The sequence below is a fragment of the Lactuca sativa genome, chromosome 1 (genome assembly GCF_002870075.4).
Source record: "Lactuca sativa cultivar Salinas chromosome 1, Lsat_Salinas_v11, whole genome shotgun sequence".
Classification (NCBI taxonomy): domain Eukaryota; kingdom Viridiplantae; phylum Streptophyta; class Magnoliopsida; order Asterales; family Asteraceae; genus Lactuca; species Lactuca sativa.
In genome coordinates this window covers 161,299,466-161,315,860 of record NC_056623.2, presented here as the reverse complement: position 1 = coordinate 161,315,860, position 16,395 = coordinate 161,299,466, and the positions used below count along the sequence as shown (strand labels likewise).

General features: G+C 38.4%; 1 protein-coding gene across 1 annotated transcript; it reads left to right on the top strand.

Moving 5' to 3' along the window:
- The first annotated feature begins 9,407 nt into the window (after positions 1-9,407).
- LOC111902304 (receptor-like protein EIX2) lies at positions 9,408-12,770 on the top strand. Its single transcript, XM_023898150.3, has one exon. The coding sequence runs from the start codon at positions 9,434-9,436 to the stop codon at positions 12,602-12,604; it is 3,171 nt and encodes a 1,056-aa protein (XP_023753918.2). The 5' UTR covers positions 9,408-9,433; the 3' UTR covers positions 12,605-12,770.
- The last annotated feature ends 3,625 nt before the right edge of the window (positions 12,771-16,395 follow it).

The following is a 16,395-nucleotide window of genomic DNA, read 5'->3' as shown; positions in this document are numbered from 1 at the left end:
TTCGGTTTCGGATGATGAAAACATAGAAAAAATTAACACAAGAACAGAGTCAAGGATTATTACTCTTCCATCTGCAATCCAGGGGGAACCTTCGCAGGTTCAAAGTGAACTCCCTTCTACACTCCAGGGGAACCTTCGCCTTCTGCCCAAGATAACTCTGATCTCGCCTTCCTAGTTCAAGACAGTTCAACAGGATGTTCTCAAGTCCAGGGGGAATTGCCTTCTCCAGCCGCAAAGTCTTCTGATATTGAAGACATTCCCTCCACCGCCGCTGCTGATCATCTGCAACCCCATCTACACATATAGACGAGACACCACCCAGTAGGTCAAATTATAGGCAACCCATTCGTAGGAATCCAGACTCGATCATCTAAGGACTTATCCGATCACTGTCACTATGCAGCATTTTTGTCCTCAATCGAACCCCAATTGATCAAAGAAGCATTACTTGAACCAGACTGGATTTCAGCAATGCAAGAAGAGCTAGAAGAATTCAAAAGGAACAAGGTATGGCAGCTCGTTCCAAAATCGCAAGGCCACACCATTGTTGGCACTAGATGGGTGTACAAGAATAAGTTAGATGAATCTGGTGCAGTCGTCAGAAACAAGGCAAGACTAGTTGCCAAGGGATATAGTCAACTTGAAGGCATTGACTATGATGAAACGTATGCTCCGGTAGCACGAATGGAAGCCATCCGGATTTTCTTAGCATACGCAACACACAAAAATATCAAGGTTCATCAAATGGATGTGAAAAGTGCTTTTCTCAACGGCGAATTAAAAGAAGAGGTTTATCTTCAGCAACCTCTGGGCTTCGAAAGTATTGAATTCCCAGACCACTGCTATAAGCTTGAAAAAGCAGTGTACAATCTAAAACAAGCCCCAAGAGCATGGTATGAGACTCTATCTGAATTTCTTGTCTCTTCCAGTTACAAAAGAGGAGTGATTGATCCCACTTTATTTCGAAAAGCAAATGGTGATCATCTGATGCTTGTACAAATATATGTGGATGATATCATTTTCGGCTCATCTGATCAAAAGATGGTGGATGAATTTGCTAAGCTCATGACCAACAAGTTCCAAATGAGCATGAATAGAGAGATTAACTACTTTCTAGGACTTCAAGTGAAACAAAGTCCCTCAAGGGATACTCATTCATCAAGAAAATACAAGTTAAAGAATTATTCAATGGACAACTGTTCTTCGGCTAAGGTCCCCATGGCCTTCGGATATAAGATATCTGTTGATCACCTCAGGCGAATATGTTGATCACAAGTCTTATAGAGGTATTATTGGCTCTTTGATGTACCTCACCGCAAGCCGACCAGGTATAGTCTTTGCAACGGGTGTATGTGCAAGGTACCGGGCTGACCCAAAAGTGTCTCACATGACCGCATCCAAACAAATTCTACGGTACTTAAAGTGTAGCAAAACTCTTGGATTATAGTATCCTACAGGAAATGATTTCAGTCTTCAAGCATTCACAGATGCAGATCATGCCGAATGCAAACTTGATCGCAAAATTACCTCAGGTGGATGTCAATTTCTGGGTGGAAGACTAGTCAACTGGTCATCAAGAAAACAAAATTGTGTATCATTGTCTACCGCAGAAGCTGAATATGTGGTCGCAGCCAGTTGTTGCTCTCAAGTGTTATAGATGAAGACACAACTACTAGACTACGGATACAGAATGTTGTGGATGTCAATCTATTGTGACTCTGAAAGCGCTATAGTGATTTCTCACAATCCTATTCAGCACTCCAAGACCAAGCATATTGAACTACGGTATCACCTCATCAAAGACCACATCCTGAAAGGTAACATTGAACTAATTTTTGTTCATACTCATGAAGAGATTGTTGATGTATTGACAAAGGAACTTGACTCTACAAAACTCAACAGTTTCTTACAAATGTTAGGAATGATGAGTCAAGACCCATAATTCTTTTTGATTTGATAGGTACCGCAGACCATCCTTGGTCTCTGTTGCGGTTCTAGTTGAAGTTATTTATGATAGATGGTTTTGATATATCCTATGTACCGCAACCATATATCATACTTATACTTCAATGGTCATTACTGTTTGTTATTAATAATACTTTTTCAAGTGCTCCTCTCAGTTCTTCTACCGCAGTCATCCATCCGACAACATATGATCCATCCGCAATGAAGTTTCAATCCGCAGTCACTTTAATTGATTTTCAATCTATTACATTCTTTTGAAAAAAAAACATGGTGTGCTATTTAATGATCCTTCATTAAATAGAGAAAACATTAAAGAAAAACATTCTTTGTATATCTATCTCATCCTTTTTGAATAAACCTCGTGTCAGACCTATTTTAGGTATGATGACAAAAAGAAAAATTTTCCAAAATCAAATCCTTTTAATCTCTCTCTTCCTATTACTCTAAAACATCTAAACCGTTACAACTTCCCTTTACCCAACGGATTAATCTCACCCTCACCACACGTTCTCCAAACGTGGGTCTTCAACCTGACATTTCATTAAATGCAAACCTCTTTTTGGTAAATCTCAAAATACAAATTTAATCCTTTTCTTAATTTGTGGTTGAGATTAACTCTCTTAATTCGAAATAAACACCCAAATGTTTTACCCAAATTCACTTAGGATAAAATCGTTTCCCGCTCCATAAGCCACTATAAAACCCCTTTCTTCTTCCCAAAGAAAAGTTTACACTCTCTGAACTTCAACCTTCATCTTGTACTCTGTTTTTCCTTCTCTTACAAAGCTTCTTCAAAATCCTACAATGGTGAAATCAGGTGTATCCAAGAAACACTCCAAAGCATCCGGATAAGTAAACCCTACTGGTTCATACTCTGCCTCATGACATCCTACGCCTTCGATTGCATCTAGCAATTTCAGGGCCATGTTCGAAGAGCATTCCTTCTACAATGCTCCCACAAAGTTGATGATCAAGTTCTTGTAAAATCAACCTCTATTTGGACCCTTTGATTCGTTCACAGATGTTGTTCCTCTTTCAACCCTATTCAGGTGTGCCTTCTCAGCATATCGACCACTCGAAAATCCTCAAGAAGTGCATTTGAATCTAGTTAACGATTCTTTGGTTATTCTGACTAAAGAAAAGTTTCTCACAGCCATTAACCTTCTTGTTCATCCCTCCATCAAGATTTTTACTCCATCCATAGCGGACATCCTTTCTATGCATTACCATATGGGATATCAAAAGAAAATCAAAGGCATTAGGGAATTTAAGAAAAACCAACTGCCTGCGGTCTGGAAATTTGTTTTCCATTTTGTGATCTGCAGTCTCTCCGGCAGAATCGGAGGCACGGATAACATGCGACTCAAGCCCCTAGAGCTAGTATGTAGTATCTTGACCGGCCATGACGTCAACTATAGTCAAATACTATGGGACGATTTCTTGCAACACATTCCAAAGGAAAGCCCAAAAGAGAACCCTACCGAACTCATGTTTGCAAGGTTCTGGTCTTTATGCATCTCAGACCTCCATGCGGATGCAGGAATTAGCATGGGCAACGACATCAACCTCTTTGTCACCAAGGATCTCAAAAGGTATAATCCCTCATCTGATTAGTCTATTTTTGGACCCATTAGAAGACTACCAACCCACATTCTCTCTACTCTTGGTCTTCAGACTGCTAATGTCTCAAATCATATTGAGGCTACAGAAGGTATTACCTCATACCTTCCTACCCCACCTCTTCAAACCCCATCTGAAATCATTGCCCCTGGTAGTACCGCAGTCCCATGTTCCACAACTCTTTACAACCTATAATTATCCCAAAGACGCACACAATTAGTCACTGCTCGTCAAGGCCCCCGCAACACCAAGAAATAAGGAACTCCCAAAAAGGATGCTTCCAAACAAGCTAATCCTACAAAGAAAAGGAAAATCACCCCTCATGTGATAACACAAGTAAGTCCAAGCAAACATCAATCTCCCTTTCCCTCTAGTAGTGATTCTGATGAGGATGATCAACCCATTGTAATCCTTAACAAAATAAAAACCGATCCCACAAGCCAAATGCGTGACCGGACTGATACCTCAGCCTCTCAAAAGGCTCCGGTAGTCCTTGGGGTGGCCGCACACCCATTCGAATCAACCATCCAATACCACTCAGATGTAGGTGATGCGTCTGCTACACCACAACGTGGAGACTCCCCACTAGGTCAATCCCAATAGGATGGATCTGGCTCCCGCCCTAAGGTCTCAAGGGCTTCCCGTCTTTATTTCTTTCCCCAAGAGGATTTGCGCTCCATACTTTTGTCTGTTACCCAAACACTACAAACACCATCCCAACCGCAAGGCGACTCTTCAACCTTTTCCAGAACTGAGCCGAGGCCATACTTGACTTTAGGTCAAGGAGACAAAAGAAGCTCAGGAAATCCTACTCTGCTTACATCCTTAATAGGTGGATTAGGCACGGTAAGCACTAAGGTGCTAGGATCCGTGAACGCGAGGGACACCTCGGTGCGATACCAAGGAATTGACGATATCGATCTGAATGATTCATGGAGTAAGTATCAACCATCCAATGAAGCCGAAGCTAAGAAATATTCCGCTTTCCGTAGGGCATTCCAAGCAAGAAAGGCAAGACAAACAAAGCAACTTCAGCAGAAACAAAAAGAGATCCAGTCCGTAGCTAACTATTGGGCATACGCAATCAAAAATGCCAATATCGTAGCTACATTCTGCAAGGTTCAAGCTTTGATGGACAACATGGATGATGTTATCCGTAAAGCTTAAGAGGTGATTGCTGATCAGACTCCTTCAAAGCCCCATCCATCTCCAACTGCCAAAGATTCTCAAGATGCAGGCCCTGAAATCGAAGTCAGTTCTGCTCCCACCTTCGGTTTTGATGATGTTGATATCTACAGGAGGTTAATCAGCCCAGTCCTTCGGATGATGACCTCATGATGTTTGTTGAAGAAGAGGAATCGAGTGGTTCTCAACACTCAACCTCTAAGCCTAAGGAGAAAAAGAAGAAGAAGAATATGGCCGTTTCAAGAAAAGAATTCCTAAGTCTTCAATCCAAAGTAGAATAAATACTTTCCGCAATCAAGTCAACTCAACCACAATCCGAAGATCATCCTGTACTGTAGTCCTTGATCGAAAGGATTGAAAGGTTGGAGATAAGGAACCGTCTGGATGCTGAGAGAATTTCTCTCAATCTAGAAATGGGAATTCGGTCCCTTGATAACAATCCTCAAGCAGATCATATGGAATTTATGGATGCTACGGAGCGCCTCATCTCTGAGGTATCCGCAATCAAAGACAACCTGCAAATAGCCATTGCGGACCAATCTTCTATTTCCCAGAAATTGATAGCTAAGAATCACACTACTTATGAGTCCACTATTTCAATCCTACATGCAACCATTGCCCGAATCCAGCGTTCTTTATCTTCAAAATTCCATGGTCTTGAAATCCTCCAACTAACAAAGGAGATTCATCGGCTACTCTTCAACACCACCATTCCGAACAATCTGCAACTGGCTGATGTTGGAGAACACTATGAAGAAGAGGGGGAAGTGAACAAGACCATCGTGAAGGAGAAAACTATGAAGAAGATCATCAATCCAACAGTGCTTCTCAGAAAATCCCTTCAACGCAACCATCTCATCACAAGAGTCCATCTCCTCCACCGCAACTAAAAATCGTTCCTTCCGCTGAACGACCTGAGACTCCCCCTCACTTTAAGAATCTGGTGGATCACATGTCTTCTCCAAGCTCAAATGACTCCCCTGTCACCAAACAGAAGAAAGTTGACTGGAAAGCAGCTAAACTTGCTGAGCTCATATTGAGAGAATGCAGTTTCGGCAACGTTATGGATGAATCCTTGATAAACTCCTAGATCAATCCCCACCGCAGATTGTTGGATGACGACAAGAAACCACACCTCACTTATGTTGAACCCCCCTCTGATGGCTACTGGGATGTTCCTATCTCCCCAAATGCTAAATACTTCACAGTATTTGAGCAGTTTGACCGTAGCCTTCCGGATCACAAAAGACTGCCAATGGAATTCGAGAGACTTAACCGATTCTATGCAAAGCATGCCTCTCCCATTGAGAAGATCTGGTCTAACGATAGACCATCAACAGTTAAGAACTTCAAGCCCCGCAAATTCATGAAGGCTGACTTCCTACAATACACACTCACAAGAAGGAATCAGGACTATGTCCGCACCCAAGCGGACTTCCCCTGTATGAACCCAGAAGAAGTTTTTCTTATAGCAAAGGTGTTCCAAAAAAAGTGTAAAAAACATCCGAAGATGAAGATAGCACTTGAAAGGGAAAGCATTTATCTGAAGGAAATTGTCTGCGACTTCGCAAAGATCGATGTGGATATCCACCCAACCATTGCCAAGAAGTTTGATCTACAACCACTAGATCCTGCACCGATGCCAACCGAAGGCTATCAAGAAAGATTCCTGGGTGCAACAAACTTCCCTGAACTTGGAGTCATCTTTAAAAGGAACACTGATCAAGTCAAGTACTTCATTTCCATGACCTCCATGAACTGACTCACAAAGAAGCAACTTGAAATTTGTCGAACCGCAGTAGAAAAATCGAAACACACGACTGCCGAAGTCATGTTCGAGATTTTAAGGATGATCACTTGGTTGGAAAATATCAGGAAGTTTTGGTGGATTCTGATCAAGTTTCTTAAACTTGATAAGTGAAGAAAATTTAAAGGTCACTTAGGGGGAAATTGTTGAAACATGAAATGACCCTCTTAATTTAGCCTACCGCAGCCTACAAGCATCCGCAATCAAGCTCCCATAGGCAGCCTCATCCGAAGTCATCTAGTCAACCCCAATCTTCTTACTTTACTCAGTTTATTTTTATCTATCTTTTTGTAATACTCTCTATTGTCCAGTATGCCTTGCATGGCTACTCTTAGAGAGTGAATCAAATGTAATTCTTGAGTCTCTATAAATAGATCTCACTATTTCTCAATCAATACAGATATATCTATGTTTACTCATCTATCAATCTGAATTATCTTCAAGTATTTCTTACGCATCTCATATCTTTCTTACTCTCTAAATCCTATCGATCATAACTGATAAATACTTCTCTTCGGAGCAAGCCATTCGTGACTTTATCACTAAGATTGATCTCACTCACTAACTTGGTTTAAATGCATTCCATGTTATGAATCAACTTATGTGTTTACTTGATATATCACCTGCTGTCATTTATGTTTCCTTACATTTCTACAACTAACTATCTAACTATCTAACTTATTAACTTATTATTGTTGAGCTTTTAATTAGATGGAGTGACAAATCCCTACTAGAACTTATGCTTAGGACTAAAATGTGCTCAAAACAAACCTTATTCTAGTAACAGAATCATCAAGATAGAAGGTTTACACCTTAATAAAGCTGAGAAATGAGAGTAGATACTGGATCTACAAGTTCCTACTTGATCAAGGCTCCTTCTCCAAGTTTCTTCTTTTTCAAGGTTCATCACACACCCACTAAAACACACACAAAGGGTTAAATCTCTCTAGATGAGCTAGGGTTTCAAAATGGGACTCGAAAGGGCAATGTAGGCTAGGAAATGAGAGAACCTTGGCACATAAGGTTGCTTAAATATGGTCCAAACCCTAAAATTAGGGTTTGTCCACTGATTACGTACGTCCAACATAGGCACCTCCCTCCGAAAATTAAAACAATGCCCCCTATGGACCAAAATTGGAAAGTAATTACACATTAAGGGTCAAAATGAAAAATATCTTTAATCGGGTGTTACATTCATACACCAAAATCTAAGCACGAGGTAAACCGGTGTCTTTTTTTTCCAACCAAGGTTGTTGAGTTTGAAATTTTGATGGCTATGAAAATTATTCCATGATAAGAAATAAGAAATTGTATGTGAAGGTATTATGGTTTATATTGTAGATAATATATTTATTCAATGTGAAATAGCATATTGGCCCATTATGCTCTGTGCCTCACACCACGAACCATCACGCCCGTGGCACCTATGATGGTATGCACGACAGTGGCCACCAGTTGGATGCCAACATGCCCCGAGCTCCTCTCGTGGCTTGGATATCGTTTGGTTCTACGAAAACTGGCTACATTTGTAATTTTCTCGAAAGAGAATTGAAATTGCAATTTATATAAAAGGTAAAAAACATTGTTCAAATTTAGAACAAAATGACTCAAAATTTAATAATTACCCATTTGACAATCAATCATAAACATGAATATTACTCCATGCTTATAAGGGGAGCATAAACTTTGTAGGTCTAGTCGTCGGGGTCAAGTGAACTGTTATTAGTTTAATGAGAATTGAAAAGTTCATAGTACCATTCTTATTAAAATCGCGATCCTGGTCGTAGGATCATACGATCCTGTGATCCTAAGTATGAAAAAAGATTCGGATCGTAAATAGATCGTATTTGGGGTAGGATCACAGGTAGGATCGTAGGATCGAGATCTGATCCGATCCTGCCTTTCTTGATTTTTTTTTTCTTGCAAATGAAATTTTTTTTACCGCTTTATGTTTTTTACCCTTTACCAATTTACCGTTTATCATTTTATATTGTGACGTATGACTAATATTTTGAAGTTTTTATAAGTTTTGAATGAAAAATGGAATGTTTGAAATATTTTTCATTATTAAGAATTATAAATTAAAATTATATTTTATTTTATGGGATTTTAGGATTCCTATACCGATCTTGCAAACCCAAAACGATCTTACGTAGGATCCCGATGTTGACAACCTTGCATAGTAAACAAATTACACTTGATAACAAATTACACTTGATAACAACTGCTGATTATTTATTGTGAACTCGAAATTTCCTGGTAAGTAAGTAAAATTAACTATATTAGTGGAAATGAAGTTAACTAAGAATCAAATATGGCCGTTGATTTTTCTGAGCTTTTTTATTCGTCGACATAGAAGAATAGTGAGTGGAAGTGAAGTTAACCAAGAATCAAGTATGGGGGTTGATTTTTCTAGATTTTTTATTTGTCGAAATAGAAGAAGTTTATTTGTCGACATAGAAGAATAGTGCATTGACACTTATACCCCCAATTTAATTTCTAGATATTGAAGAGAGTGTAGAAACTCCAACAAACGATCCACCACAATTGATACCCTCGATTATGTAATATATATATAAATATTTTGTACTTTTTTTTTCTTTGCATACAAGCCTCTTGACCACTCTATGTAACAAGCAACATGAACTATTCGGAGCAGCAACACGGCCAACAGCCCAACAACAAAACACCTCCGATTGATGGCAATTAGTCGTTCGTCGTTGCAGGTTGCTTGGAGGTTCCAATATGCATGCATGCTAGAAGTTAAATTGGAGGTAGAATTGTCAATTCACTGTTTTTTATTTTTCTGTGGATGTGTAAAAGACTTCTGTGAGCACCCATCAAATATATAAGAACATGTTAGATAGTCTTTCTCTTCACAAAAAAATGCATGCACATAAATGTATAGCTACTATAGTCTTCGTTCTCTTAATTATAAGATCAGTAATTTTTTTCTCAGATGCTACTGATGTTGGCACAAAATGTACTCGGTCTGAACTAGAAGCACTTCTTAACTTCAGGGAAGGTCTTATTGATCCAGAAGATCGGCTTTCATCATGGAAAGGAAACAAGTGTTGTCAGTGGCATGGTATTGGTTGTGATAACTCAACCGGTGCTGTTAACAAGATTGATCTCCACAACCCGTATCCTTTGAGTTATGGCCATGATCAACCCGGAAGGTATGGTTTCTGGAACCTTAGTGGTGAGATTAGACCTTCGTTGCTCAAACTCAAGTCCTTGACTTACTTTGACTTGAGCCACAACACTTTCAATGAAAATAAGGTCCCAGAATTCATTGGTTTCTTGAAAAATCTGAGATACCTAAACCTTTCAACAGCAGGGTTTAGTGGTCGGATTCCTCAAAGTATTGGAAACCTCTCTCACTTGCAATATCTTGATGTTTCAAGCAACTTTGGTAGCTTAAACGTCGGGAGTCTTGAGTGGTTGACCAAGATCTGGTATCTGAAACATCTCAAGATGACTAACGTTGACCTGTCACAAGTGGGCCCAAACTGGTCAAGGCTTTTGAACAATCTTACGTCATTAACAGTACTTCATCTTCGAAGCTGTCGACTTTCCACTCTTTCACCCATTGATCTTCCAGCTCTTTCCGATGTAGACCTCTCTATGAATAGCTTTGATTCCAAGTTTCCGGATTGGATTTTAAACCTCACTAGTCTTTCTTCCATAGATTTAAGTAGCTGTGGGTTTTATGGAAGAGTTCCACTTAGTTTAGGCGAACTACCAAATTTACGATACCTAAGTTTGGCAATGAATAACAACCTCACAGTTAGCTGCACACAGTTGTTTAAGGGAAGCTGGCCAAAGATTGAAGTTCTTGATTTTGCTTCAAACAAATTACACGGGAAAATTCCGGCTGCTATTGGCAACATTACTTCTCTCACTTCCCTTAATCTATTTCAAAACAACGTCGAGGGTGGAATTCCTGGTTCAATTGGAAAACTTTGCAACTTGAAGTTCTTGTCGGTTTCAGGAAACAACATGACAGGAAGTTTGCCTGAAGGGGTGGACACGTGTGTATCCAACAGCTCAATGCCTAATCTGGAGAGGCTGTGGTTGACCAACAACAAATTAGTTGGTAGACTGCCGGAATGGGTAGGTCAGTTGGGTAATCTTGAAGAACTGGAATTGGATTATAACCAGCTTCATGGTCCGATTCCGACTTCTTTAGGGAGATTACAAAGACTTACCAGTTTGGGACTTGGAGGGAACAAGTTCAACGGGACTCTTCCAGAGAGTTTCGGTCAGCTGTCTGAGTTGACGAACTTCGATGTCTCTTTCAATGATCTGACTGGCATTGTTTCTGAAGCCCATTTCTTGAAGCTAAGTAAACTGACATTCTTGCATCTTTCTTCAAATTCCTTGATCTTACATTTGAAAGATGATTGGATCCCACCATTCCAAGTCCGAAATCTTGATCTGGGTTCATGTCAAGTAGGTCCATCTTTTCCAAATTGGCTTAAAACTCAGAAAAATATCAACTATCTTGATCTCTCTAATGCCAGTATTTCTGATTCAATACCATTTTGGTTTTGGGATATGAGCTTTAACCTATCCTTGCTAAATATTTCCCTCAATCAGATACACGGGCAGCTACCATCTTTATTTGATGTTGTTCCCTTTGCAGACATTGATCTGAGTTCCAACCTGTTTGAAGGACCTATTCCTCTTCCAAGTGTTGAAGTCGAATTATTTTCTCTCTCCTTCAACAGATTCTCTGGTGTTATCCCATATAACATCGGGAAAGTCATGCCAAATCTAATCTTTCTTTCGCTTGGAAGTAACCGCTTATCAGGAGGAATCCCATCCTCTATTGGAGAAATGGTGTCACTACTTGTCATTGATCTGTCAAATAATTCTTTGACTGGATACATCCCATCAGGTTTTGGAAATTGTGTTTACCTTAAAGCATTAGACCTCGGATACAACAACTTGTCGGGTTTAATTCCAGAATCTTTTGGCAATTTACAGCTCCTCCAGTCGTTACACCTCGATGACAATAATTTTTCAGGAGAGCTCCCTTCATCTTTGAAGAACTTATCCAGCCTGGAGACATTGGATCTAGCAAACAACAAATTTTCTGGAGATATCCCACAATGGTTAGGAGACAGTCTTACAACTCTGAAAATTCTAAGCTTGAGATCAAATTCATTTTCGGGAGGAATCCCTACAAATTTCCCAGGTTTATCCAAGCTCCAAGTCCTGGATCTTGCCCTAAACAATTTCACTGGAATGATCCCAACGAGCTTGGGCAATCTCACAGGCATGTCTCATGAGCAAATTATCAATCAGTATCGTTTTTATGGATTTTACCGTGGAATATACTACAAAGAAAGGTTGGTTGTAAATTTAGAAGGCGGGTTTCTGCAGTACACCAAAACTCTTTCCTTGGTAGCTTACATGGATCTCTCCACAAACAACCTCAATGGTCATTTCCCGATTGAATTAACAAAGTTGATTGGTCTAGTATTCTTGAATCTGTCAAGAAATCAAATCGACGGTTCGTTGCCAGACAACATCTCTAATTTAGTTCAATTGGGTTCACTTGATCTCTCACGCAACAAGTTTTCAGGTGTCATTCCTTCCAGTCTATCATCATTAACGTTCTTAAGTCGTCTGAACATGTCCAATAATAACTTCACCGGAAGGATTCCTATTGGAAGCCAAATGGCAACCTTTGGAGAATCTTCATTTTCGGGAAATCCAAATCTTTGTGGACCTCCTCTTCGTATTAAGTGTGGAAGTAACAGCTCCGACAACATGTCGCCTCTTCCAAAGGACGACAAAGTTGATTCTGACGAAGATAAGTGGTTTCCTTTGAGCATTGGACTGGGATTTGCTATTGGCATTTTGGTCCCCTGGATGATCATGTCGATTAGAAGACCATGGGGTGAGACCTACTTTAAATTTGTCGAAAGTGCGGTTCATAGGATCGAGCGCGTTAGAACAACAACCACACAAGTTATAGTCACAGAGCTCGACGACCATCATAGTTTATCAATTTAATGTTGTTTTGAAGATAAGTTTGATGTATATGTGCATCTCATGCCTCCTATAGTTATTCTTAATGTAATATATGTATGAATGTGGGTTTGAATCGTTTTTAAACTATGGTAGAAGTAATATTGGAATTATTAATGCTTTGAAGCATTCTCATCCTCAATTAGTACACTTTGTAACACCCCATTTTGTTAATCTACAAAAGTAAATTAGGGGTATAGTTAACTTTTAAAAAGGGTTGGTTATATGATAAAGACATTTGGCTATGTTGGTAAAATGCCACATCGAATAGTTGTGTGGCTTCGAGAAGAGTCGCTAAATCCATATTTATTAAACTGTTAGCCGCCAATTGATGTTTGAGATTATGAAAGGATGAGTTTATAGAGCTAAAATGAATTAATTTCATTCTTGGAATGTAGACAAGACAATTTAGAGTGCATAGGTGAAAGAATCGTCTAAAAGGGACTTCATATGAGAAAGTTATGACCTTCCGAAGTTAAAAAAAATAAGTACATTGTTGAAATAGGAAGATGGTGAGAACGTGGCCTGTAAAGTTAAATCATGGGATGCAAGTTAGTGAGAATATGACGCATATAAATAGTTAACATGACAAGTGGAGTCAAACATCACAAAATATAGTAAAAATACGATGATGTCGATCATAAGCTCATTATTTAACATCCTTACCATTTGGGAGCACCCTAGGGTGATTTTCAGAGATTTCGCTCAAGGTATTGCAACTTGTGCAAGAAACATCAATAAATCAATAATCAAACTCAACTACAAGGGTTAAAGGTAAGCTTCATCTTCTTGTTAAGTTTGATGAATGTGTGCATGGTGAAATTTAAAATTGGGTGAAACATCTAATCTTGTATGCTTACATGGACATAAAATATGATGATAGTGTTGTTGTAAGCTTAATAATCATGATTATAAGTGAAAACAATGGTTAAATTCTTGAAATAGAGAAGAGGAACCTAAACCCTAATTTTGGTGAATCTTGATATAGGTGAAATTAGAGATATATATATATATATATATATATATATATATATATATATATATATATATATATATTCATGAATTAAAAAATATATATGACTTGTTTATGGTATGAACCAAAAGGTTATAGTAGACGATTGTTGAGGCAAAAGGGTCACCGTAAGTGGTGATAAGTACATTTGCTTTAAACTTATCTCTACCACATATGATATTAATGTTGGAATAAGTGTCCAAGGTCATAATTAAATTGATACAACTTTATAGAATAAAAGTAAAGTTCTTTTTTCATTGCCCGTAATAACTAGATATAGCTAGAAAATACTTTAGGGGAGAGAGAGAGAGAGAGAGAGAGAGAGAGAGAGAAATGATTTGTTAACTTATTATATGACTAATAAATTAACTAGAAATATTTGGAGTTAATTGATTATTAGCCATAATTCATTTGGAATTGATTTGGGGTTAATGAGAACTATTTAAAGGTGCAATGGCATAATTGAAAATGTTCAATTTTTAAGCAAGGAAGACATTATAGAACCCTCTATCTTATGGACGGTTTTGGAAGTGCTCCATGAGTCTCTTAGTTATTGATATGGTAAGGATTTGAACACATTGAGTCGTATTATTTTATTATTCAAATCAAGGTTTATCATAGATATTAACTAACTATATATAGGACCCATTGGCCTTGCATTTTCGTTCCTAGCCTTACAAGGAAGATGACATTAATTTTTCATCTTGTATCCTCTTTCTCATATGGATTTCAAGTGTTTTAGGGTATTGGGTGTGTGCAACGCCCTATTTTTACTACTTTCATAAAATGAAATATTAAACAATTATTATAAAATAAGAAGTAGAGATATATTACTTTTGAGCCAAATTAATCATCACAAACATGTAGAGGACGTCAATACAATTTATTTAGGTATATAAAACGTTTGAATCTAACTTTGTATGAAGAAGTTATGACTCTTAGAATTTTCAGCACATTATTGTGTGACAAAGAAATCGAAGTAGAAATTGGTTGATTTTTATCCGAAACAATCTAAACGAGAATTGAATATCTCCTGGATACAATTTGTCGATATAAACACAGTCGAGAACGGATGATGTATGAAAGAGTTGTAATTTTTTAGTGGTTTTGACAGTTTAAGCCCTTTCAAAATATAAAAATAAAAATAATGAGAGAATTATCTAACATATTGTAAATGAAAGTTGTAGTACTCGTTGATAGCTATACGTAGATATAAACAACGTCAGAGATCGTATCAGAAACATATGAACTTTTGAAAAATTAGAAATTCGTACACATACAAGGTGTTGCACACCCTACTAGAAGCTGGCAACACGAATCGCCGAACAGGCGACATGTGGCACTACCGTAGACCACCCACCCCACCTAGAAACTTTCTATAAGTTAGACTACACTTACTACACTTTAAGTGTAACTTACTATAATGTTCATAGTCATTATGGTGAATATATATATATATATATATATATATATATATATATATGTATTAGTTGGTACACTGCCCGAATGAGTAGGTCAGTTGGGTAATCTTGAAGAATGGAATTAGATTATAACCAACTTGATGACCCAATTTCAAATTTTTTAAGGAGATTACAACGACTTACAAGTATGGGACTTGGAGGGAACAAGTTCAACGGGAATATTACAGAGACATTTGGTCAGCTGTCTGAGTTGACGAACTTTGATGTCTCTTTCAATGATCTGAATGACATTTTTCCGAAGTTTATTTCTTAAATCTAAGTAAAGTAACATTCTTGCATCTTTCTTTAAATTCTTTAATCTTACATTTGAAATATGACTGGATCCCTCCATTCCATGACCTAAATCATGATATGCGTTCATGTTAAGTAGGTCCACCTTTTCCAAATTGGCTTAAAACTCAGAAAAATATTGTGACAACCGTCAATTTCTGGTCAAATCAAAGTCAACAAGTCAAACCAGTCAACTCAATTAACCCTTGTGTACTAGGGTTCACGCTATGTTATTTCCGTACAACTCGTTATTCTAAGGAGAAATCATTAATTGAAAAGTTTGTATATCTAGATTTCATTAACCTAAAATGACGTTAAGTAATGAACCATACCGATAAACATTGTTTCATACTCATCGGGAGTGTGTAAGATCCTTCAAGATGGCTTAACGGGGTTACGGACCTTGCGTTGCGAAGCCGGACACTCACAAGTGTCACACACGAAACCTCTCTCAATCGATTTCACTCTATCTCTCTCTATCTAGAATCTCTCCCAAATCTCTCTTTGTACGAGAAATGTCTCCAAGAATGTGAAATCTCTCCCAAATCTCTCTTTGTATGAGAAATCTCTCCAATAATGTGAAATCTCTCCCGAATCTCTCTTTGTATGAAAAATTTCTCCAAGAATATGAAATCTCTCCCAAATCTCTCTTTGTATGAGAAATCTCTCAAAAAATGTGAAATCTCTCCCAAATCTCTCTCAAAAGTTCCCGCAACTTTTTATAGTTATTCGGGCCATCCCAACCCTTAACCAGGTCAAAAATGGATTGAAACGGGGAAAAAGCGCGAAAATCAGCCTTGAGGAGCCGAAACTCCTCTTAGAGGCTGAAACCTCTTAGGAGCCGAGCCACTCTACTGGAATCGAGACTAGGAGAAACCGAATCTAAGAAGTGCCGAGAGCAGGAGGACCGAGCCTCGTTTCCCAGCCAAAGCTGTCACACCCCCAAACCAAGGATGGCGGAAACGTCCAGGGGTGGAGGACTTCATGTACAGTATCACAACAACGTGTATAAT

What these genes read in the sequence shown, in the direction of transcription:
- LOC111902304 (XM_023898150.3), top strand. Translation starts at nt 9,434, where the DNA reads ATGTTAGATAGTCTTTCTCTTCACAAAAAAATGCATGCACATAAATGT.